Source organism: Salvelinus sp. IW2-2015, linkage group LG4q.1:29 (genome assembly GCF_002910315.2).
Source record: "Salvelinus sp. IW2-2015 linkage group LG4q.1:29, ASM291031v2, whole genome shotgun sequence".
NCBI lineage: Eukaryota > Metazoa > Chordata > Actinopteri > Salmoniformes > Salmonidae > Salvelinus > Salvelinus sp. IW2-2015.
In genome coordinates, this window is record NC_036842.1 from 85,659,822 (window position 1) to 85,686,092 (window position 26,271).

The following is a 26,271-nucleotide window of genomic DNA, read 5'->3' on the forward strand; positions in this document are numbered from 1 at the left end:
AATCGTGTAGTGACAAATTACATTTATTTGGTAAGTCAGTGTTGACTAGGTAAGAGTGAAGGGGCCTTGTCACCTACAGTAATATCTGCACATTCTAATATTAAGCGAGTTTCCCCTCCTCCCAAAAGTGATTAATTCCATTATTAGGTGAGCTGTAATACACATTTAATTATACAGTTAAGTCTTACAATTCACTTAAACACTCAAACAGACTGGTGATCACAATTGTAAAGTGCTCTTTTATGCGGGTCAAGGGGCTATAAGTTGGGGCCAGGACTACAATGTGGAATAGTTCAGCCAATAGTATGGTTCCAATAGGGATCAGCCAGGGGCTAAAGGTCAAAGGTCAGCCATGAAGAAGAGAAGGAATTAGGCTGAGTTCTTCTTGAGAAAGTTGATGAGCCCATTGGTAGAGGAATCGTGAGTGTGGACCTCGGAACTGTCTCTCAGCTCCGGCTCAATGGCCTTGGCCAGCTGTTTGCCCAGCTCAACTCTGAGGGTAGGAAGGAGAATATGACAGATATACAATAAAATATAGGCCAACATATATATTTAGAATTCCATATATGCCTCTCGCTGACACCTACCCCCACTGGTCGTAGCTGTTGATGTTCCACATGACTCCTTGCACAAAGATCTTGTGCTCGTACATGGCTGGAAAACAGAAAATAAAACTTACTACCGGTAAATGTAAATAGAAAACGTAACGTAAAAAAAAKAAAAAACAATACAAAGCATACAACAAACATCACACCTGCCCAGAGCCACATACTTACACCCCCATCTCCAGCGCCCGGCCTCTGCCTCAAAACGGCCATTTTGTTTCTCTCCACACTTTCAACATCTATATAATAAAGCATTTGACCTTTCCATTTTGTTAAAGACGAAGGACTGGTCGATTTCCTGTTGAGTATATATTTTTTTCAAGATGATTGACGAGAAAAGTATCGTCCATCCCATCAGGTTTCCCACTGCACCCTCACATGCCATGTCTTGAAATATGCAGACAGATGGATTAAAAGTACATTTACATTGTAATACTTCTGTCAGCCAACTTTCTAATGCCGCCCATAACTTTATAGCATTCCCAAAAGGCATGGATTATTGAGTCATTGTTAGTTTTACACTTAAGACATGACTCTGCCGTTGTAGAATGTGTAGAATTTGTGAATTTTGTCTCTTGTATAATAAATTCTATACATTACTTTATACTGGATTAAGCATACATTTTCGCTAACTGTAATTTCATTAGTTACAGTGCCTTCAGAAAGTATTCACACCCCTTCACTTTTTCCAAATGTAGTTGTGTTACAGTCTGAATTTTAAATGGATTAATTACATTGAGATGTTGTGTCACTGGTCTACACACAATACCCCATATTGTCAAAGTGGAATTGTGTTCAGAATTTTTTTTAAATGAATAAAATATGAAAAGATGAAATGTCTTGAGTCAATAAGTATTCAACCCCTTTGTTATAGCAAGCCTAAATAAGTTCAGGAGTAAAAATTTGCTTAACAAGTAACATAAGTTGCATGTGCAATAATAGTGTTTAACATGATTTTTGAATGACTACCTCATCTCTGTACCCCACACATACAGATAATTGTAAGGTCCCTCAGTCGAGCAGTGAATTTCAACCACAAAGACCAGGGAGGTTTTCCAATGACTCTCAAAGAAGGGCACCTATCGGTAAATGGCAAAAAAAAAAAAAAAAGCAGACATTAAATATCCCTTTGAGCATGGCAAAGTTATTAATTACACTATGGATGGTGTATCAATACAAAGATACAGGTGTCCTTCCTAACTCAGTTGCCAGAGAGGAAGGAAACCGCTCAGGGATTTCCCCATAATGCCAAATGGTCACTAAAACAGTTACATACTGGTAGTTTAATGGTTGTGATAGAGAAAAACTGAGAAAGGATTAACAACATTGTAGTTACTCCACAATACTAACCTAAATGAGAGTGAAAAGGAAGCCTGTACAGAATACAAATATTCCAAAACATGCATCCTTTTTGGAATATGGCACAAAAGTAAAACTGCAAAAATTTGGGCTAAGAAATTAACTTTATGCCCTGAATACATGCTTATGCGGGAGGTGTTTCTGTATATATTCAGAGACTTATCCCTGTCATGCTTAGAGAAGATCTTACGTCAAGTGTTATTGAAGTGTTGTGGTTGCAGGTTCACTTGGCACATCTAAAGACTTTTCTTTTGGGGTGTTGCTTTAGGCCACCAAGTGCTAACAGTCAGTATCTAACTAATATGTGTGAAATGCTTGATAGTGTATGTGATGTAAATAGAGAGGTCTACTTCCTTGGGAACCTGAATATTGACTGGTTTTCATCAAGCTGTCTGCTCAAGAGGAAGCTTCTTACTGTAACCAGTGCCTGTAATCTGGTTCAGGTTATTAATCAACCTACCAGGGTGTTTACAAACACTACAGGAACAAGATCATCCACATGTATCGATCACATTTTTACTAATACTGTAGAACTTTGTTCTAAAGCTGTATCCGTACCCATTGGATGCAGTGATCACAATATAGTGGCTATATCCAGGAAAGCAAAAGTTCCAACAGCTGGGCCTAAAAGTGTACAAGAGATCATACAAAAGATTTTGCTGTGACTCTTATGTGGATGATGTTAAACATATTTGTTGGTCTGATGTGACTAATGAGGCGCATCCAGACGCTGCACTTGAATTTATGACATTTCATCTTCCAATTATTGATAAAGATGCACCTGTTAAGAAAATGACTGTTAGAACTGTTAAGGCTCCATAGATTGATGAAGAATTGAAATACTGTATGGTTGAAAGAGATGGGGCAAAAGGAGTGGCTATTAAGTCTGGCTGCACATCTGATTGGCTTACTTACTGCAAATTGAGAAATGATGTGACTAAAATCAACAAAAAGAAGAAGAAACTGTGTTATGAAGCCAAGATCAATGATAAAGAATGATGGGAAAAAACTTGAGCACTTTAAAAGGAAATGATGTGCAGAAAGACAAATTCAAAACCATCTTTCATCAAATCAGATGGCTTATTCATCACAAAACCATTTGATGTTGCCAATTACTTTAATGATTATTTCATTGGCAACGTGGGCAAACTTAGGCAGGAATTGCCAACAATGAACAGCGAGCAATTGTATTCATGCATAAAAACAAATAAAGAACATTTTGTAAAGTTAGTGTGGGAGAGGTGGGAAAATTGTTATCGAGCAATAATGACAAACGTCTTGGCATTGACAACTTATTTGGAAAGCTACTGAGGATGGTAGCGGACTCTATAGCCTCTCCTATCTGTCAATTTTTTTTATCTGCGCCTAGAGGAAAGTCTTTGTCCTCAGGCCTGGAAGGAAGCCAAAGTAATTCCGCTACCCAAGAGTGGTAAAGCGGCCTTTACTGGTTCTAACAGCAGACCTATAAGCTTGCTGTCAGCTCTTAGCAAACTGTTGGAAAAAATTGTGTTTGACCAAATACAATGCTATTTCTCTGTAAACAAATTAACAACAGACTTTCAACATGCTTATAGAGAAGGGGACTTAACATGCACTACACTGACAACAAATGACTGATGATTAGTTGAAATAAATTGATAATAAGAAGATTGTGGGAGCTGTACTGTTAGATTTCAGTGCAGACTGATATTACTGGCCATAACCTGTAGTTGAAAAAACGGATGGTTTTTCAACCTCTGCCATATCGTGGATTCAGAGCTATCTATCTAATAGAACTCAAAGGGTTTTCTTTAATGGAAGCTTCTCTAAAATGTCAAACATGTAAAGTGTGGTGTACCACAGGGCAGCTCTCTAGGCCCTCTACTCTTTTCTATTTTTACCAATGACCTGCTACTGGCATTAAACACAGCGTGTGTGTCCATGTATGCTAATGATTCAACCATATACGCATCAGCAACCACAGCTAATGAAGTCACTGAAACCCTTAATAAAAAGTTGCAGTCTGTTTTGGAATGGGTGGCCAGTAATAACCTGGTCCTGAACATCTCTAAAACTAAGAGTATTGTATTTGGTACAAATCATTCCTTAAGTTCTAGACCTCAGCTGAATCTGGTAATGAATGGTATGGCTGCTGGACAYGTTGAAGAGACTAAATTACTTGGCGTTACCTTAGATTGTAAACCGTCATGGTCAAAACATATAGATTCAATGGTAGTACTCTACTAGCAGGAGCGGTAGAGATACTCTTAATGATCGGCTATGAAAAGCCAACTGACATTTACTCCTGAGGTGCTGACTTGCTGCACCCTCGACAACTACTGTGATTATTATTATTTGACCGTGCTGGTCATTTATGAACATTTTGGCCATGTTCTGTTATAATCTCCACCCAGCACAGCCAGAAGAGGACTGGCCACCACTCATAGCCTGGTTCCTCTCTAGGTTTCTTCCTAGGTMRTGGCCTTTCTAGGGAGTTTTTCCTAGCCACCGTGCTTCTACACCTGCATTGCTTGCTGTTTGGGGTTTTAGGCTGGGTTTCTGTACAGCACTTTGAGATATCAGCTGATGTACGAAGGGCTATATAAATAAATACATTTGAATTTAAATTTGAATTAGTAAAGATGGGGAGAGGTCTGACCGTAATAAAGAGATGCTCTGCTTTTTGACACCACACTCCAAAAAGCAAGTTCTGCAGGCTCTAGTTTTGTCTAATCTTGATTATTGTCCAGTCGTGTGGTCCAGTGCTGCAAGAAAATACCTAGTTAGGCTGCAGCTGGCCCAGAACAGAGCGGCACGTTCTGCTCTTCATTGTAATCAGAGGGCTGATATAAATACTATGCATGCCAGTCTCTCTTGACTAAGAGTTGAGGAGAGACTGATTGCATCACTTATTTTTTATAAGAAACATTAGTGTTGAAAATCCCAAATTGTTTGCATAGTTAACTTACACACAGCTCTGAGACACACTTATCCCACCAGACATGCCACCAGGGGTCTTTTCACATAGAGCCCTTACTGCATGGAACTTCCTTCCATCTCATATTGGTCAAATAGACAGCAAACCCGGTTAAAAAAACAGATAAAGCAACACCTTACACCTCTCCCCTATTTGACCTAGATAGTTTGTGTGTATGTATTGATATGTAGGCTACGTATGCCTTACATTTTCTTTTTATGTAGTTCTGTCCTTGAGCTGTTCTTGTCTATTGATGTTCTGTATTATGTCATTCTGTATTATGTTTCATGTTTTGTGTAAACCCCAGGAAGAGTAGCTGCTGCTTTTGCAACAGATAATGGGGATCCTAATAAAATACCAAATAGAAAGCGTTAGGTTTGGGGCAAATGCAACACATCACAGAGTACCACTCTTCATATTTTCAAGCATCATGTTGGCTGCATCATGTTATGGGTATTCTTGTCATCGGCAAGAACTAGGGAGTTTTTGGGGTGATAAAAATAAACGGAAGAGCAAAGCACAGGCAAAATCCTAGAGGAAAACCTGGTTCAGTCTGCTTTCCAACAGACTCTGGGAGACAAATTCACCTTTCAGCAGGACAATAACCTAAAACAAGGCCAAATATCCACTGGAGTTGCTTCCCGAGGAGACATTGAATGTTCCTGAGTGGCCTAGATACAGTTGAATTAACCAGTCAAATGTAACTGAACAAAAATATAAGACAACACGCAACAATTTTTAAGATTTTACCTAGTAGCAGTTCATAGAAGGAAATCAGTCAATTTAAATAAATTCATTAGGCCATAATCTATGAATTTCACAGGACTGGGTAGGGGATCAGCCACTGGGGAGCCAGGCCCAGCCAATCAGAATGAGTTTTTCCCCACAAAAGGTCTTTAAAGACAGAAATACTCCTCAGTTTTATCAGCTGTCCGGGTGGCTGATCTCAGACGATCCCTGCAGGAGAAGAAGCCGGATGTGGCGGTCCTGGGKTGGTGTGGTCTGCGGATATGAGGCCAGTTGGACATACTGCCAAATTCTCTAAAACGACCTTGGAGGCATCTTATGGTAGAGAAATTAATATTAAATTCTCTGGCTACAGCTCTGGTTTACATTCCTYCAGTCAGCATGCCCATTGCTCGCTCCCTCAAAACTTGAGACATCTGTGGTATTGTGAAWAAATTGCACATTTTAGTGTGGCCTTTTATTGCCCCCAAAACAAGGTGGATCTGTGTAATGATCATGCTGTTTAAATCAGCTTCTTGATATTCCACACCCGTCAGGTGGATGGATTATCTTGGCAAAAGAGAAATACTCACTAACAGGGATGTAAACAAATTAGTGGCCAAAATTTGAGAGAAATACGTTTTTTGTGAGTATGTAACATTTCTGGGAACTTTTATTTCAGCTCATGAAATATGGGACCAACACTTTACGTGTTGCGTTTATATTTTTGTTCAGTGTATACAGTGCATTAGGAAAATATTCACATTTTCCCACATTTTAAAATGGATTCTATAACCCCCCCTAGTCAATCTACACACTCCATAATGACAAAGCAAAAACAGGTTGCAAATGTATTAAATATCATAGTATGAATACATAGTTATGTTATAATAAAAAATATAGAGCGTGTGAGCTGAGCAGACATTTAACAGAAAACACAAAAAATAAAGCAAAGTACTTTTTGAACTTTGAGGCGCTATGCCTTTTTAGGGCTTAATGTACCAACAGTCTGTGGATTATGTCATTGTACATACAATGGAGGAAGAKTGCCACTTAAATACTGTGGTCAGTTTGTAATACCTTGTAAATGAAAGTATAGTGGCTGGTCTACCGAGAGACTGAAGTGGAATGAGTAGAGGCCCCACACACAGAAYTGTCTGATGTCCTCCCAGTCAACCCGTCCCAATCGCACAAGCCCCTCTCCACTCTCACAAATAATCACCATTGAATCTTAKCTATAAATGACAAACAAGGACTAATAATGACTTGACATACTCTCCTAATCTGTCCAGAACTTTTAATCATTTATAGCAGGTTAATCAATTATAGCAGGTTTGCAAGTCACCAAAATACATTGTAGTAGAGTTAAATCTTTCCTTCTGTCTCACAAGCCAACCCTTCTGTCTCCAACTTACCCTCCCAGTTCTCTCCCCTTTACCCCAACCAAACTTGTTCCAACCTACCATCCAAGCCAATCACCACCTCCGATCTTTGCCCTCCCTTATCCACCCAGGTAAAGTTTATCCCAACCTCCCATTGTTTCCCACCCATTCTTCTTCTCAGACACATTTACACCCATCAATATARCGACTTACTCATCCATTCACATACAACACATACCCTATGCATTCACCCACCCAGTCTCTCCAGCCCTCCTACACATATTCACCCTCATTCACACTCCCATTCACATGCAGACACATACACACCATCACGCCCACTCTTTTGTATCATCTTTTCAGTGTCCATGTAGCTCATTGGTAACAGCTATGTCTATTGTTACTTCCTAGAGAAGTACTTTTTGGGGAAAATAGAGTTTAGATTGTATTGGGGGGAGGGCGGCAGGTAGCCTAGTGGTCAGAGCATTGGGCCAGTAACCAAAAAAGMTTGCTAGATCGAATCCCCGAGCTGACAAGGTAAACATCTGTCGTTCTACCCCTGAACAAGGCAGTTAACCCACTGTTCCTGGCCGCCATTGTAAATGAGAATTTGTTCTTAACTGACTTGCCTAGTTAAATAAAGGTAAAAAATWAATAAAATATTGTCTCAATTTACAATAAGCTGGTCTTGGGCATCACGCATGTAGACTAGTGTAGCTCAGCTTCGTTCTCTCAGGGCATTGGGCTCTCTCAACTGGAATGGTTTCTTGCAGCCTATTTAGGGCTTCATCGGCACTTCATCTGTGAATTCCATCTTTTGTGTTCCTTTCTATACCCACAGCACTGCCGAGAAGCGGAGTTGAGACTTGATTCCTTTTTCCTCCACTGACTGTCTGATTGGAATGTATTGCTTGCGMTTTTTTTCTCAGCTTAGCAGACAGGTCCTGGACGAATCGAATGGACTGGCCCTGGATTTTGATCTCCTTTCAGAAGGAGAATGTTACCTTCAGAATGTTGACTTTGGTCTGATGGTAATCCTCAAACTGTGGAACTATCTGAGGTTATTTAGTGTTCTTCTGTTTCACGCCGAGCCGATGGAATCGTTCCAGATCCTCCTGTGATATATCCACGCCAAGCTCCTCTGATATCAGTTTWACCACGTAGCTGGAAAAGTCTCCTTTTTCCTCGTCTTCCGGTAACGACAATATTCTCATGTTGTTTTGTCTCATTCTGTTTTCTTGCRGTTCGCAACCTTGTTTCCGGAAGGCTAATTTCGTTGTCTTGTTCGTTCATGCGCACAACTTGTATGTCTACAACTATAGAATCTACTTTATTTTCCAGCMAATCTACTTTAACAACTGATTGTAACAGTTTGTTTGTTTTGGTGTGCATTGAGAGCATTTTAACAAATGTTTTCCTAGATAACCTTTAGCTGTTCATTACTCTCATTTGCATCTCCAAGTTGTTCCTTGTCTTTTCCTCTGAGGGAAGCCATGGCTTGTTTGGTTTGTGTTGCCTAGTCGCTTTACCAACTGATTGGTTCCCTGTTGTACATAACTGACCGCTCACTCTCTCCCAGTTGCTTGGGGATATGTTGATCTATCGATTTTAGAGACTTCATTTAAAAACTGTTGTCTGGCTTRTACACATAACCACAGTTTTGGTGGTACAAAATGGAGCTACTCACTCCTCATGTGTCCTATCGGAACGCACATGCACCTCTTCCTTAACGATTCTATAAATCAATATGATAAAATACTAAGGTTTTATTCTGGGCAGGGATTGGCTGTTGACATGACAACAGCTACTACAGTACTTACCAACCAGTGCTCCCAGCATGAAGGGTGACAGCTTCTTGAAAACAATGGAGTTGCTGGGCTTATTCCCCTGGAAGACCTTTCATTGAGGGTAAAATACAGTGTTTAACAATAATTGACCAAACATGCTATACAGCAAAGCATAATCCAGAAACAACACTAACAATCAAATGGTGCATATCTTTTCATCAATAGATTATAGACTGGCCCAGTGTCTGTCTGGTAAGTGTGGCAGTTACTGTGTCCCCTATTCCCTTTATAGCGCACTACTTTTGATAAGAGCCTCATGGCCCATAGGGCTCTGGTCAAAAGTAATGCAACTGTGTCTGATGAGTAAATCCACTCACTTTGTGTGGCAGCAGTTGCTCCAGCTCTGCTCCTCCCAGGCCAGTGGCCTCCAGCTCTTTCCTGGCTTCGTCTGAAGTCTTCCCCTTCATCAGGGCCTCCGTCTGGGCCAGGAAGTTGGCCATCAGGATCTATGGAGATCCAGAGGTATAGTCAAATACATACATATCAATGAACTGTTTTAAATCAAACTCTGTATGTACATTTGGCATCATTCTGGGTTTGACTGAGAAAGAAWACTAGTCCGAAAAAATGAAATTAAWTAAAGTCTGAATAAATTAAGTCAGAGTTGACGGTTTCAATGGTTGAACGATAGAATAGGTTATGTGGCAGAGTGAGGGTGTAAGCGTAGAGGATGTTGGATTAGCCATTAGGGTACTAATACATTTAGGAAGCCATGAGGGTGCACTACCTTGTGGTGGAGGCTGTCCCTGATGGGGTGCTGTGTCTGGGCAGGAATGAGAAAGTCAGCAGGAATCATACGTGTGCCTGGAAAGGTCACAACACAAAAGGTTACATGGAGAGGTCACGTTTTATTTTAATCTAATTTCAGCAGTTATTAGGGAATGCTATAATAACAACTGGTTCATATACTGTTGCAGTCTATATTATGAACAAGGGTCTGGAGGACAGGACAGGAGTGTGGCAGTTACCTTGGTGGATGAGCTGGTAGAAGGCGTGCTGTCCGTTGGTTCCGGGCTCGCCCCAGACGATGGGTCCGGTGTGGTAGTTGACACGAGCGCCATCTTTAGTAATGTACTTCCCGTTGGACTCCATGTCGCCCTGTGTATGAAAGACAGTTAAAGTTATGTTTGCTTCATAAATAAAAAAGGTGAAACATTGAAAGGAAGCAGTGTAAGGTAGTCTATGATTATGAATCCATTCTTATATTCTAGCGCACCTGCAAGTCACCCTTAATAGAAAGTGTTTTCCTTCCCTTTGTAGATCTGACAGACTGGATAGGTAGGTGTAAGCAAAAGCTTCAGCAAGTTTTCACCATATTACTATCACCTATCCAATTAAATTCAAATTGTCTACTCAACATGATCCTGTCCCTGGTTTCTCTTGTCTAGCCCAAACAGATGCCCCGTCCCGGTTCCTACAGCACTAGCATATGGCCATTCCTGGCTCCTGCCTGCCTGTATTACTCAGAAGTAGGTTCAAATACGAAATCATTTCAAATCACTTCAACTGCGGTTGTTCGGACTTGTCTGTTGAATGGAACCAATATAAAATTCCCAAAGTGCAAACCCCACCCACCTGGCACGCCAAGCATGCTAAAGCAAACGCTCAAAGTATTTGAAAGATTTCAAATAGTATTTGAACCCATGTACGGCAGCCTGCCTGACCTGCTGGAAGTATGCAGCGAAGCGGTGCATGTACTGGTCGTAGGGCAGCATGGCATGGGTCTCGGCCTGGAAGAAGTTGATGTACCAGACACCCAGCACGGCAAGCAGAACGGGGACGTTCTGCTCAATGGGGGTGCTGCGGAAATGGTTGTCCTTGGAAAGACAAACCATTCATTGTTAACAACATATTACCAATTCTAAATTTATTTAGTTTGGGATTATTTTCAATTGCCCCTGAGGGGATAAATAGTTGGGTTGAATTGACACTATGTGAGGGATAAATGTGCATACCATCCAATGAGCACCAGCCAGAAGCTGTTCAAAGTTCTCAAACCCTGCATGGTGAGAGGAGGTAGAAAAAAAGTGTTAGGATCAACTCTTAAACTCAAATTACTAGTAGTAGTAGTAGTAGTAGTAGTAGTAGTAGTATTGTACTAGTAGTAGTAGTAGTAGTAGTAGTAGTATTGTACTAGTAGTAGTAGTACTAGTAGTACTAGTAGTTATGCTGCTTTTGATGAATTCCATTTCAATTCACATACCAACTTTTTGCATTTGACAAAAAGTACAAATCTGGAATATACACTAAATCCATAGAGTTCTAATATTGACAAACAGACACACATACATACCTATGTGCAGTGCAATGGACAGCCCAATAGCCGACCACAAGGAGTAACGCCCTCCAACCCACTGAGAGAAAGCCAAAATGACATCACAGTCACAAAATCAACCACTACAGAGCGGCAAGGTTCCTTTTTCTTACTCAAAACCTTGAAAAGTTATACAAAAACAGACAATGGCCATCACCTCGACAGTGTACTAGCACCCTTTCTTTAAAAAGACACCAATTCGTCAACATCGCTCATTTCCAATAGATGAGGTCAATGGAACGCAGACCACGGGGGATAGAAGAACGCCGGCACACATACAACAAATCTGTGGATATTCCTCATGATTGATGTATTGTAAACAGGCCCACAATGTGGTTACTAAAATCCGATTTGAATATATTTGGCTATTTTTGCTACATAACATTTAGAAGTAGTTCCTTTTCAGATTAAGAAGTGGCTGCTAAATGCTAACTCCGGTTCGTATAAGCTGGTAGCATAGAGAAATCGGTGGTGGTAGTCAGTCATTTTTAACTGTAATGCAGTCGATTGGTGATTGTACAACCATTATACTCCGATTTTTACCTCAACATAGTGTGAAATACACATAAACAATACCCTAAATGTAGGCCAACTTTGCTGGAGAGCAATGAGGGATCTTTGGGATCTTCCCCCCCACTGCATCTTTCCCCAATGTGTTTCAATGGCATTTCCATTGTTTTGATCGAGTTCAAATTACCTCTTTACCGCATGCGTCTATGGTTTAGAATGTAACGTGTCGATACCATATCCACAAATTCATACGCTTAACAGTTACATTCCAAATTATTTTTAAATAAATACTACACCCAGAATGTGGTCAAAATATCTCCCAGCAGAAAAATTATGCAGAAATGCTTTTTATACAAACCATGTCAATTACAATTGYCAAAATAAAGCCTCACTTTAGTTCAGATTCAGGGGGTCAGAGGCTAACTCAGTGTGCATGGAAGTGTATACTTACATCCCAGAATTCAAACATGTTGTTTGTGTCAATACCAAACGCCTGCACTTTGGGCTGGAAGAGAAGGGAGACAGCAAAAAGAGTAACAGTCAAAGTTACTTGTGCAATATACCGGTCGGCAGGCAGGTAACAATGTAAGGTGMAAAGTGTCATTCAAAATGGCCACTTACTGCATTGGTAGACAGCGCCACAAAGTGCTTGGCAACAGTAGATTGCTGTGAAGAAGAAAATAGAGTTAGTCGATCCAAATGTCATATGACACTCCAGCTGCACTTTGGKCTGTCCTAAACTGACCTTTGTGGCTAAAATGATGTATTGTCCGCAGAGAAACTATTCAAATCATTGGCTGAATTTAAGCTGAACTTATAACGGCATTGGTTACAGACAAAGGTGTCTTGTGATTGGCTGTCAGGAGTCTACTCACGTCATTGGCTGTCTGGAGGAACCAGTCCCTGGCAGACTCAGCGTTGGTGATGGTCTCCTGGGTGGTGAAGGTCTGAAAAAGGACAACAGTGTGACATGAGTCCCGGTGGAAGTAGTATACAGCGTGTGACACTGAAGGAGCACCATTAGCCTGCCACATTTTCCAGCTTCAAACCATAAATTATTATTCAAACATGAATCACACATTACCAGAACACAACCATGTATACACAGATTATTAACCACCATAGCACTGAATGAGACATTGATTTATAACATTGAATTATTTAAGCATCTAGAGCCCTATGGCTTTAGGATGTGTGTAACCATGGCAACAGGAGAAGGTGTGTGTGTGTGTGTGTGTGTGTATAGAGTCAGTCTGTCACCTTGGAAGCGATGATGAAGAGGGTGGTTTCAGCATTGAGCTGGGCCAGAGTCTTGGCCATGTGTGTGCCGTCAATGTTGGACACGAACCACACGTTAGGGCCACCCTTAGAGTAGGGCTTCAGGGCCTCAGTCACCATGAGAGGACCCTGAGAGGAGGATGCACAACATTACGGTGTTACCATTTCAACTTCCCTCTATCCTATGTGCAATTAAAATGTAACTGTGTTTTCTGTYTCCATTAGGACTTCAGAGCCTGTCAACATGAGAGCCCTTAGAGAGGAAACACAATATGACATATGACAGCATGACAAAATGATTTGAATCAAATCCCAGTAACTACGAGTACCAAGCCAACAGCTCAAGCATACTCTTTGTTCTGTTGCCTACTGTGCCACCTACAGCATACTGTAGCTTTGCATCAACACCCCAGCAGTGTATTCTCTGCTTATACCAGAGCTTAGCGGCACAGTAATAATTCCGTTATAGCTCACTACTGTAATACCAAAGCAGACAAGGGCAGAAAATAGCTGTATTTTGTAGTTTGAAAATAACAACTTTCCAAATACTCAAGGTAGTAGAAGAAAGTTTAGACTTTCAACTAAAAGGCAACTATTTTCTTTGATTTTCAAATACAGGTCTCAGAAAACCCAATCATATRTCAAAGGATTTTGAATACCTCTCAGAAAACCAAATAATATCTTTAGGTATTTTAATATATGCAAGTTATTTGAAACCTAAAAAATATTTGATGGCATCTACATATTTGATGAAGTACCGAAAACTACAACAGTTAGTTGAATCAATCTAAATATATGATCATAAGCACATAGTTTGGAGGGCTCTTAGATGTTCATCTTTATAGAACCTGTAATGAAATACACGAGGGACGTGGAATCACCTCAACATTAGAGTAGACCACTTTTGCAGCTTCAAAATGACTAACACACATCTTTTCATGAGTGAGACAAGGTAATACAGTAACACTTGACATCAAGCTCCTATACATGTGTAGTAACTCTTTACAATAGCAACATTGTTATTACATAAGTCAAATAAGGAACAGACACCAACTCAGCTAGTTGCTGTGCAATTACCAAAGTATTATGCAACTACTAAATACAACAGCAGTTACCAGCAAAATGTTTTATAAAATGCTAAAAAMATATAAAAAGCACTGAAGGGGGATAGAAGGAATGTTGCTCCAAAAGTAATTACAGAGGCAGAAGAACAGTTTAATATTAAGTGTTACTGAAAACGCTAACAGTAAAAAAAATATGTCTATGAAGTGTCAAAAGGAAACAAAATATCCCAAAACTGCCTTGTTGAATCAACTACAGCCAAGGTAGGTGGAAAATCATGCTAGTTTGTATTCTGAGTAAACTATCCCTTGTATTTCAAGGGATAGTTTACTCAGAATACAAACTAGCATGATTTTCCATAGTGGTATAGTGTGTGTTCAAAACGAGAACATTTACCCTCAGATGGACAAAGAGGTTCAAAGTTGTTTTTGCTAAGCATCCAACTTGGAATTATTTTCAGGTATCATACAATTGTGGCTTTCAAACTTTTCAGTGGCATGTTGAAAGAGTCATACAGTAGTTGAGCGTCAACGCATTTATACTTACAGTACCTATAGAAAGTCTACACCTCCTTGGATTTCTTCACATTTTATTGTGCTACAAAGTGGGATTAAAATAGATTTAATTGTCATTTTGTCAATGATCTACAAAAAAATAAAATAATAATAAACATTTTGTAAAGATTAATGAAAATTAACCACTAATATACCTTGATTAGATAAGTATCCCCCCCTCAGTCAATACAGGTTAGAAACCACGTTGGCAGCGATTACAGCTGGGAGTCTTCTTGGGTAAGTCTCATAAGAGCTTTGCACACTTGTACTGTGCAATATTTGCCCATTATTCTTTTTTTAATTCTTCAAGCTCTGTCAAGTTGGTTGTTGATCATTGCTAGACTGCCATTTTCATGTCTTGCCATAGATGTTCATGTACAATCCAGGTGTGCAAAGCTCTTAGAGATTTACTCAGACAGACTCAAATCAAATTTTATTGGTCACATACACATGTTTAGCAGATGTTATTGCAGGTGTTTCGAAATGCTTGTGTTTCTAGCCCCAACAGTGCAGTAATATCTAACAACTCACAACAATACACATAAACCTAAAAGTTAAAGAATGAAATGAAGGAATATATAAATATTAGGATGAGCTGTAATCGCTACCAGAGGTGATTCTAACATGTACTGACTCAGGGGTGTGAACACTTATGTAAATGAGATGTTTCTGTATAACATTTTCAATAAACTTGAAAACATTTCTAAAAACATGGGGTATTGTGGGGTCATTATGGGGTATTGTGTGTAGACGTGTGAGAAAAGAAATCTATGCGGTTCAGTACATCATCTACAGCATAATTATTCACTTGACCATGCTCAAAGATATATTAAATGTCTGATTTGTTATTGTTACCCATCTACACATCACTGCCCTTCTTTATGAGGATTTAAAAAAGCTTCCTGATCTTTGRAGTTGAATCTGTGCTTGAAATTCAATACTTGACTGAMGGACRTTACAGATGTTGTATGTWTGGGGGACAGAGGAAGAGGTAGTCATTACAACCTCATGTCAACACCATATTATTTCACACAGAGTGAGTCTATATAACTTATGTGATTTGTTAAGCCAAATTTGACTTCTGAACTAATTTAGGCTTGCCTAATCAAAGGAGGAGAATACGTATGCAACGATTTTACTTTCGTTTTTCAATTTGTAAAAAAAAAAATGTCATTAGAGTATTTTGTGAAGATCAATGACAAGAAATTACATTTAAATCTATTTCAATGCCACTTTGTAACGAATGTGAAAAAAGGGGGTGTAAACTGTCTATAAGCACTATATCTATACATAATATCATTGATTAATTGGTTTGACTTGATTATGTACCCCTGGGGCAATGACAGTCAGGAGACTGGACATTTACAAAATGTTCAGATAGAAATGTATTGTGTAGATCAAATATGACTTTCATTTTTTATTTGTATTTAACCTTTATTTAACTAGGCAAGCCAGTTAAGAACAAACTCTTATTTACAATGACAGCCAAACCCTAACGACGCTGGGCCAATTGTGCGCCACCCTATTGGACTCCCAATCACGGCCGGTTGTGATACAGCCTGGAATCGAACCAGGGTCTATAGTGACGCCTCTAGCACAGATGCAATGCCATAGACCACTGCGTCACTCATTTTGGAATAGTATACGAGATTGTGTGTGCTCTATTCATTCTATTTACAGTATATCTTCAACATGCAGTTCCAGATATAGCCCTGTCATTAGTTGAAGGCAGCCAATCCAATATTTTCAGAAAAGTAGTCATTTCCTATGATCTGTACTCAAATATTTATATTTTTAACAAGTAGTTGCTTTCTCATATCTGTACTCAAATAGTAATTAAAACAATTCTGTACTCAAATAGTTTTAAAAAGTAGTCACTTTCTAAGATTTGATTTCAAATAGTTTTAAAAAAAAAGTAATATTTTTGTTGGATCTGTATTAAAATCGTAACTATTTGTTCCCACCCTATTTGTTCCCAGCCATATATGGCTCTATGAGACTATTGAATAGCTCAGAGGAATACAACAGGAAATATCTGACTCAAATAATGAACCATTACAGTTTATAATATTCAGCATGACTCAGTCAAGCATCCAATACAGCTCACACTACAATAGGACACGTCTACATCTTCATTTGAATTGTTTTAAATAAGTGGGAACAAGAGAAGAAAATAAGAGAAGAGAAAAAAGAAAATAAGCATTGTATGGACTTGCCCGTACTCATGTCTCCGATTTGGTCCTGCCGCACATACCTAAACGTAAGCTACGGTCACAAGACGCAGGCCTCCTTATTGCTCCGAGAATTTCTAAGCAAACAGCTGTAGGCAGGGCTTTCTCCTGCCTACAGCTGTTTGTAGAGCTGTTTAGAGCGGTTTGTTTTATTGAATGGTTTGCCGATCCATGTGAGAGACGAAAACGTGGTCGCAGGTTCAAATCCCTGTGCCGACTAGATGAAAAAAATATATATATCTGCCGATGTGCCCTTGAGCAAAGACACTTAACACTAATTGCTCTTCTAAGTCGCACTGTATAAGAGCGTCTGCTAAATTACTAAACCTTTTTTWATTAAGAGGGGTCCTATGAAGGTGAATGGCAAGAAACTGGAGTAACAAACCATCCTTGCTGTCTATGCCTGGCCGGCTCCTGAATCACTGGCTTGCTCGTTCGCTCTCTCCCATGCCGTCCCTAGGGCGCATTTACTCCTAAGGTGTTGAACTGTAGACCCTGCTGGTCATCTATGAACGTCTTGAAGAACAATCTGGTCTAAATGGCCATGTACTCTTATAATCTCCACCCAGCACAGCCAGAAGAGGAATGGCCACCCCTCTGAGCCTGGTTCCTCTAGGCTTTTTCCTAGGTTCCTGACTTTCTAGGGAGTTTTTCCCAGCCACTGTGCTTCTACATCTGCATTGCTTGCTCTTTGGGGTTTTAGGCGGAGTATCTGTATAAGCACATTGTGACAACTGCTGATGTAAAAAGGGCTTTAGAAAAGACAATGGATCGAAAATAAGAAAATAGTTGTATGACAAGTAAGTCACACACTCACCAGGTCAGACCCACCGATCCCAATGTTTACAACATCAGTGATGGCCTTTCCACTGAAGCCCTTCCACTCGCCACTACGCACTTTCTGCAACACACACACAAAAAAAGAGGCACATGTCAGATGTGTGCGTACATCTCAATTTAAACACAATGCGAGATAATCTACCTCCTTTTCAAATACTCGTATTTCTGACGGCCATTACCTGATGCCGTCAACTACAATACAGTTAATTAACTATATGAATTTATTTATTCACAAATCTTACATTTTTGTGTAGTGACTGTGTTGCATTTTAATCCATTCAGATTTAGTTTAAGAACACCCAATAAAAAAATATACTGGCAATTATAGATGCATAAAGATGGAAAAAATCTAACTTTATTTGACATGCTTACTGACAAGCCCTTAACTCTTCTTGAACTGCACAGTTGGTTAAGAAAATATTCACCAAATAAACTAAAGTAACATATATATATATTATAATTTTTTAAAGTAACACAATAACGAGGCTATATACAAGGGGTACCGGTACCGAGTCAATGTGCGGGGTACAGGTTAGTTGAGGTAATTTGTACATGTAGGTAGGGGTGAAGTGACTATGCATAGATAATAAACAGCGAGTTGCAGCAGTGTGCAAACAAGTGGGGGGGGGGGGGGGTTAATGTAATAGTCCGATGGCCATTTCATTAATTGTTCAGCAGTCTTATGGCTTGGGTGTAGAAGCTGTTATCTCTATGTAAAGATGCCCTTGCATAGATGCTGGGGTAACAGTTGAAACTGGACTCCACTCACATGACAGAAGGCCTTCATCTTGTCCAGGACCCTGTTGACCTCGGGCATGACATCCTGGCCATCTACGTTAATGGGAGTGTTGGAGCGGTTACGCAGGGCAATGTGGAGGACGGCACGGCCCTACACATGCGCGCACACAGACATGCAAAAACACACAGTTAGGGGAGTGGGAAGAAACTTGAACATTAAAACATACTTATTAATCATGACTAAGATGTTTATTACTTAAAGGGATAGTGCAATTTTTTTTGCCCTAGCCTCTAAGAAATATATAATATAATAATCTCAATAACATACAAATAGTGATATCAAAATCTGAATACCATTCTTCGCATGTGCAAACATATTGAATAAGACCTATGTGTATATAARGTGCAGTCTCACTGAGGAAGTGGTTGCACAATGTTGTCATTGCGTCATGAATGGTGTTTGGAGAGTGGGTGGGAACCACGACTTCCCTGAATGACTTTGCAATAGTGACCACAAAGTGTGCAACAACTGCCCACTCTTTAGAGAAGAGTTATTGTGAGAGTGTCCTACTTTGTCAAATTTCAGAGTAGCCTCCTCTCATCTCGTTGGTAGCATAGTGTTATTACAATACAATGATTATATTTGTACGGTTACCACAGTATAAATCWGAATTTTCCTCGGCTTTCATTTTCTATATCTGCCAGTGTTAAAAAAGTTAAAATGTTCAGACAAAGTACCACAATAGAGAGAGCAAAAACTCAGGTAGTCCTGGTACCTCAGTGAAGTTAATCTTCTCTCCAGAGAACATCTTGTCTCTGGCTTCCTCCACTCCCCTGGACTTGGCCTGCACAAGAAAGAAAAAACTTAATGTGAGTTAATTGTTACCATCATACGCAATCATTGAATAGCAACATTGTTGCTACTATCTGCAATCACTCAATGCCCACAAACAGGTTATTACAACATACGTAGCATTTGCGACAGCACATACCGGTAGGACTAGAAATGTCTCGATTTTAGCAATCCTTCTTCCTTAAACATAAGAAGGAAGTGTTGGTCTGAATTTAATGTCCGTTTCACCACATTCCCAGGGTACTAGTCTAGCATGATACTCTGGATGAATGAATAGAAGTGGGTGGGCTGGCCAAACTCCTATTACAAGGACATTTTTCATTTCTGTCAAATGTGTTGTCAACGGTGTACTCGGGGGTTCTATTGTTGGGGAATGGACTGGAATTGCTGATGTGACTGTTTAATATGAAGAGACAATTTTAAGTATTAAATGCTACTAGATGCATTGCATTATCAACATTTCTCACAGCCATCTGGTAGCTAGCACAACAATAATCAGTTGCCGTGTAGAGGTAGAACTATAAATAGACTTTCACTAAGAGCGAAGAGGCTGAAGGTTGATGAGGGTTGACAGCTGAAGCKATGCCGGCTGTGTGCATGTATGATACGTTCACATCAGTGATGTGCAGTCAGGGTAGGTAGTGCTTAACCTGTGATAATATAATTTAAAAAGCTGTTATGAAAAGTCAAATAATTTTTTTAAAATATATTTTTAAAAATTAATTATTTTGTGTTAAGGTTTTTTTTTTGTTTTTTTTTACAATTCTGGTGGTTTTCATGCTCAAATATATAAATTWGCTAAAACTGCATAAAACCCCCCAAGAAAGGCGCCAGGGTATTAATTCCTTCCCAGCCATTCAAATCGTTCTCACGTCATCTGACCTCGGCCCAAATTCCTCACTCCTCCCCAACTCACGACTGTCCTACCTTATCTGTTGACTGGAACCAGACTATGGCCCTTCTCCTCTCCATAGGATACCTGAGATCAAGCCAGCAGCATACCACCCTGCATCCCACTGCTGGCTTGCTTCTGAAGCTAAGCAGGGTTGGTCCCTGGATGGGAGACCAGATGCTGCTGGAAGTGGTGTTGGAGGGCCAGTAAGAGGCACCCTTTCCTCAGGTCTAAAAAAAWATATATATATATCCCAAAGCCCCAGGGCAGTGATTGAGGACATTGCCCTGTGTAGGGAGCTGTCTTTCAGATGGGATGTTAAACAGGTGTTCTGACTCTCTGCGGTCACTAAAGATCCCATGGCACTTATTGTAAGAGTAGGGGTGTTAACCCTGGTGTCCTGGCTAAATTCCCAATCTGGCCCTCATACCATCATGGTCACCTAATCATCCCCAGCTTACAATTGGCTCATTCATCCCCTCTCCCCTGTAACCATTCCCCAGYTTGTTGCTGTACATGAGAATGTGTTCTCAGTCAACTTACCTGGGTTAAATCAATAACATGTCCTTTCTCACTTAGCAGATTCCCATGCCCTCAGTTCTAATACGGTAACATGAATAAGGATGTTTAGAAGTTAGTACCCAACACTAATCAGAAGAAATTAGTCTTCCATGAAAGCAATTCAGTTTGTCCTTCTCTTAGGCTTTATTTGTGTCCAGGAAACAGCCCCTCTTAAAGGTCTGGATTAATAAGACCATTCCTGGCAAACCAATAAAGTCACAAACACACTGTGTTTTGTAATGGTATTGGGTTGAGTTTAAAGATGTACATTTTATTAAATCACACTACATATAGAGATGTTTTCTAATATTTTTTGTGAAAAACATACAACTGCCATATAATTGTATCATTATATTACGGTTGTCACAACATTTTAGCCACTAGCCCATTTCTCCAAACTTTCAGGCCTGTAGGATAAGTCTTCATATGAGAATTGCATATTTCAAGACATGGCATATGAGGGTGCAGTAAGATACCCGAAGGGTTGGACGATACTTTTCTCGTCAATCAATTGGAAATCAACCAATCCCTTGTCGTTAAGACAATGGAAAGGTCAAATGCTTTTTATCAAATTTTGTAATTGCGTAGGCGACGGCGAGAAACAAACTTGTGCAGTTTGAAGCCATGTGGCGGATGAGTGATGCGGGCACTGGAGATGGMGGTGGATCTGGACAGGTGCGATGTAGTTGAAATAGAGAATTGCACCATTACGATAGTCCTCTCAGAGAGCTGCCATTTGTTGGACTATTCAAGGAGAAGCATTAGCTTGCTAATAGCATGATAAACTGAATTGCTTTCATGGTGGACTGGCTTGACCACACAATTTATTTTCATAATTTTAAAAAGCCATTGCCTGATGACTCAAACTGAATTCTTCCGCTGCTCTATATTCGCTACACACTTCAGTCTGAGACCACCATCGTTGAAGTTATTTGCGGTGACATCAAAATGAAGAGTGTTGTACAAAATAAAGTAAATCACCAATCAGAGTATCAATGCCAATGACACATTTTCAAAACGGCGCTTTACCCATGTGTGGTCTGGCTCTGGCCCAACCCATCGGTTTCTGGGACCAATCAGAACGGTTGGAAAGTGTTTGCGTTCTAGAAATCGTCAGGGAGGTACTCAGATCCAGACTCAATGCGGAGAAGAACCTAACGTCTGTGGGCGTGGAGTAGCGTTTGACCGGAGCAAGGAGTTTGGTTAGCCAGGCAACAAAAGCTATTGGTTTTCTACCCAAAGTTGCAAAGAAAAATGTTGTAAAACATTTAATGAACACAAGCGACCAGCTAAATGGATAAAAGAGTGTGGTGATAATAGCAGGAACAGCAGCATCTAGTGGGCAAAACATTATACTTTCACACGAATTTAGTGTAAATAATGTAAGCGACTTCAATGGCTAATTTCTCTAAACACTGGTTGTTGGGGTGGCTTTTGATAATTTTATTCGATTCCTCATGTCTTACTCAATGTCAAGAAGAATTATGTTCCAAATCAAATGTCAGGTACTATATTTATTGACGATTATATGAATCCTAGAAATAAAAAATGGCCCATTTAGCTTAATTTCTCAGAGATCAAATTAAATTTAAACAAAATAATGTTTCAGGAATGCTAATCTTATGTTTCTAACAACAGAAACGATTTCAGAATAATCTGAGATGGTGGGTGTCATGGCTTACTGAAATGACATGGAATGACCCATGCAGAATAAAATAATGGACATGGGACTCTGCAGTGACTTCTACAGCGCTGTCACAGAGGTTCACCAGAAGAATTTACAAGTAAAGATAGGCCTAAATGCATTTTCCTTTTCAAATTTGCAGGTTAGGCTAATGTTGAATAATGAGAAAAGACATCACTGAATGCATTTGATTTATCAAGCTAGAATTTCGCTGTATATAGTCTCGCTATTGTTATTTTACTGCTGCTCTTTAATTACTTGTTACTTTTATTTCTTATTCATATTTCTTTTAACCGCATTGTTGGTTTAGTGGCTCGTAAGTAAGTATTTCACTGTAAGGTCTACACCTGTTGTATTCGGCGCATGTGACTAATACAATTTGATTTGAGAACTTGGGAAATGTATGGAGTAAAAAGCACAACATTTTCTTTAGGAATGTAGTGAAGTAAAAGTGGTCAAAAATATCAATAGTAATAGTAGAGTAAGGTACAGATACTCAAAAAGAACAACGTAAGTAGTACTTTAAAGTATTTTTACATCACTGTGTGTAGGTCCTTGACGTAGGTCATTCCCATTGAGTCAAAACTGAGAGCAAACATCTGTTAGATGTTTGCTATAGTTATGAGAAGACATAYCATTGATATGTATTACCATGGCCAGCAGCATCCTCATGACTTCCTCATTGACAAGATTCTTGGAGTAATCAAGCAGGATGTCTCCATCGTCTGTCTCAAGGGTTGTGCTACCAAGGAAAGAGAACAGAAAACAAATGTAATAATCTAGAATGATCAAATAGGGTTTCTAACATATTCCTTATCATTTCTATGTACAGTGATAAAATGCATCTTACTGTGTCAATTACATCATTTATTCTGAATTATAATAAGATTACATGTTACTGACTGTATGTGTTGCAGTGCTACAGTGTGGCTTGGAGAGAAAAGGTACACAATTGTATTATCAATTTTATTACCCAAAGCCACAAGACCGCTGAACAATTAATCAAATGGCCACTGGACTATTTACATTGACCCCCCCCCATTTGTTTTGTACACTGCTGCTACTCGCTGTTTATCATAATCTATGCATAGTCACTTCACCCCTACCTACATGTACACATTCCCTCAACTAACCTGTACCCAGCACACTGACTTGGTACCGGTACCCACTGTATATAACCTCGTTATTGTTATTAAACAACTTTTTWTTWATTTATATATATAATAAAAACGTTTTTCTTTTTACTTTGGTTAATTTGGTAAATATTTTCTTAACTCTTCTTGAACTGCACAGTTGGTTAAGGGCTTGAAAGTAAGCATTTCACGGTAAGGTCTACACTTGTGGTATTCGYCGCATGTAACAAATCAAGTTGGATTTGATTACGGAACATGGTGCAGGTTTTATTGTAGGGGCGTAGCTAGCTAGCCTTGTTGCTTAACGGCTGGCGTACGTGCGACTGCAGACCCCTCCAGTAGAACGTCGTGACAGCAATCTTGATGGTTACATTGTTACAGTAAATTTGTCAGTGGTACCTAAAAGATGTCTATACTGGGTTTAGGTCCCTCGTTAGCTAGACTTAAAACGCCTACTGGTAGGCTATGTATGTGCAAAACTGCACGTAGATAGCCAACGCCAGCTGCTGAATGAAAGGAAGCGAGCATATAGCTTTAGCTAGTTAGGGCTAACATTACCTAGCAAGCTAACCCAGTTAAATGGGGCCCTACATAAAATGAATATAGTTGACAGCTCGATAACAATATAGCTAGTTATAATGTAACTGGGTGTAGTAGAGCGACATGGAAAATGAACATTTCACAAAGCAGATACTAAGTTATGTTTTACGACTGGAAAAACAATCGATCACAAACGATGACCTTGTACTGTGTACTCATACAAGTATGAAGCGCTTGCTATTAGCCAGACAACGACATAGCTAAAAGACAAATGACTATTCTTGCTTCCCTGCTTATATTGTAAAGCTTAGTTATGGAATCACATTTGATTGGTACCAAGGTGTACAAAAAAACGCATCCCATGCACTGGCTCTATTGATGTAGTTAGTTAGCTAACGTTAGCTCCGTATTCAATTGTTTGACCTATACCGTTACTGATGCAAGATACCGTGCCAAATGTCTGTATAGCATCGGCTATTGGTCATAATAACAATCGAAAGCTTACTTACCTAAATTTGCTGAATCTATCCTTGTCTGCATCAAACATGTCCCTCATGTTGAGGTTCCCAGCTTTGGATTTGTACCATTGTTCAAGTTTCTGGAAATGTGGATCACTTGAAAGCCCCATGGTGGCTGTTGAATTGATAATGATCGCGTTAAAACTCTACTTCCGTGCGTGTAGGATGAAAGGGCAATTCAGTGTGAGCGGCTGAGGAATAAGAACCGGCTATGCGGACACGCCTGGTGCCCAAATTGATGACGTAGGGCGCACAGCGAGTGTCGTGTGGAGACGGACAAATTCCACACATTTTCTTACCCTACAAAAATAAATTGAACTGTATTTTAAGACTATTAAATACTCTACTAACAAAAAAGCTGTTAGAATTGTAAGTGTATGTATGTCCCTTAAGGTCCTTGTGTAATTGTAATGTGATATTGTACCCCCTAGCTCGATTGTCCATTATATATAATCTATATATACTTCTGTTCCCTTATGTACTTTCTGTATTGATTTGTTGTTAATAAAAAAACGTTGTTTTTTTTTAAGTTTAAAAAAAGAGACGGACAAATTCCGTTAAGTCAGTCGTCTTGATAGCAATGGCGTCTTTTTAGTAGTTGAACAAAGTCTATGGGGGAAATTGTGATTTTGTAAGGTTTTTATATAAACGCTTAAAATAGTGTCTGTGGTTAACACAGGCTTAGGAAATCGTATACCTTTTGTTCTATAATCTTCATCACCTCACATCCTTTTTTGTGAATTTTGAAGAACGTATATAATAATAAAAAACACAACGCACATAAAGGCTTTATAATTCATTAAGGTCATGTTAACTGACAGCTATTATCTCATAGAACAAAACGCATACGATCTCTTAAACCTGTGTTAACCTCATACCTTATTTTCGACCTTTATTCCAAACCCCTATTAATTCCACATAAACGTTTCCCATAGGGATGGCAAGCCAGAGGTGACTTATTTCCGGGTTTTAGGACTACAAACGGGCAAACTCTGCCGCGTTCAAGTGCTAGCCGGAACTAGGAAACTCGAAAATGTCCGATTTGCTACTTTATTTTATTTTTTATTGCAACAATAATAACAATATTACACATCAATACAGGGACATTTCTGTGAATACAATGAAAAATTAAATAATAGAACACCAGGCGAACCCCCTAATTCAGGACATAATTTGTATGTGACAAGGCAATTTTTATTTTATTTTTATTTATTTTTATTTCACCTTTATTTAACCAGGTAGGCTAGTTGAGAACAAGTTCTCATTTGCAACTGCGACCTGGCCAAGATAAAGCATATGAGACATTAACAGACATTCAGAGACATGGCTTCTAATATTTGTAAAAAATMTGAGGGATTTATAAAATTGTAACAGTTCAATGAAAAMAAACTACAAAATAAGGAATTTTCCCACCGCATTTACATTTGTGAATATCATATTTGGCCAAGAAAATAATAATGTTAATAAAATAGTTATGATAGGAATTACAAGGATAAGCATAATGCCATTTAACATCATCAAAGGTAAACATAGGTAATTCTGGAGATTTTATACACAACCATTCATGAATTTCAATCCATAGTTTACTAGAATGACGGCATTAAAAAAATAAATGCTCTATGGATTCTGAATCAGAGGAACAAAAAACACAAGGCATTTTGTGACAATTGAATATTTTGTGCAAGAAGTCA

The 26,271-nt window shown here is 39.3% G+C and overlaps 1 protein-coding gene across 1 annotated transcript; it reads right to left on the bottom strand.

Moving 5' to 3' along the window:
• Window positions 1-7: 7 nt before the first annotated feature.
• Window positions 8-24,793, bottom strand: gpia (glucose-6-phosphate isomerase a). The gene is made up of 18 exons (XM_023985986.2): window positions 24,572-24,793; window positions 23,041-23,131; window positions 19,176-19,244; window positions 18,431-18,550; window positions 17,639-17,722; window positions 12,957-13,103; window positions 12,572-12,643; window positions 12,318-12,362; window positions 12,148-12,201; window positions 11,166-11,226; window positions 10,828-10,871; window positions 10,537-10,689; window positions 9,841-9,970; window positions 9,600-9,676; window positions 9,190-9,318; window positions 8,846-8,921; window positions 588-654; window positions 8-493 (listed from the first exon to the last, which is right to left on the bottom strand). Exons 1-18 carry the CDS (start codon window positions 24,688-24,690, stop codon window positions 370-372), a joined length of 1,662 nt encoding a protein of 553 aa, XP_023841754.1. The 5' UTR covers window positions 24,691-24,793; the 3' UTR covers window positions 8-369.
• Window positions 24,794-26,271: the final 1,478 nt, after the last annotated feature.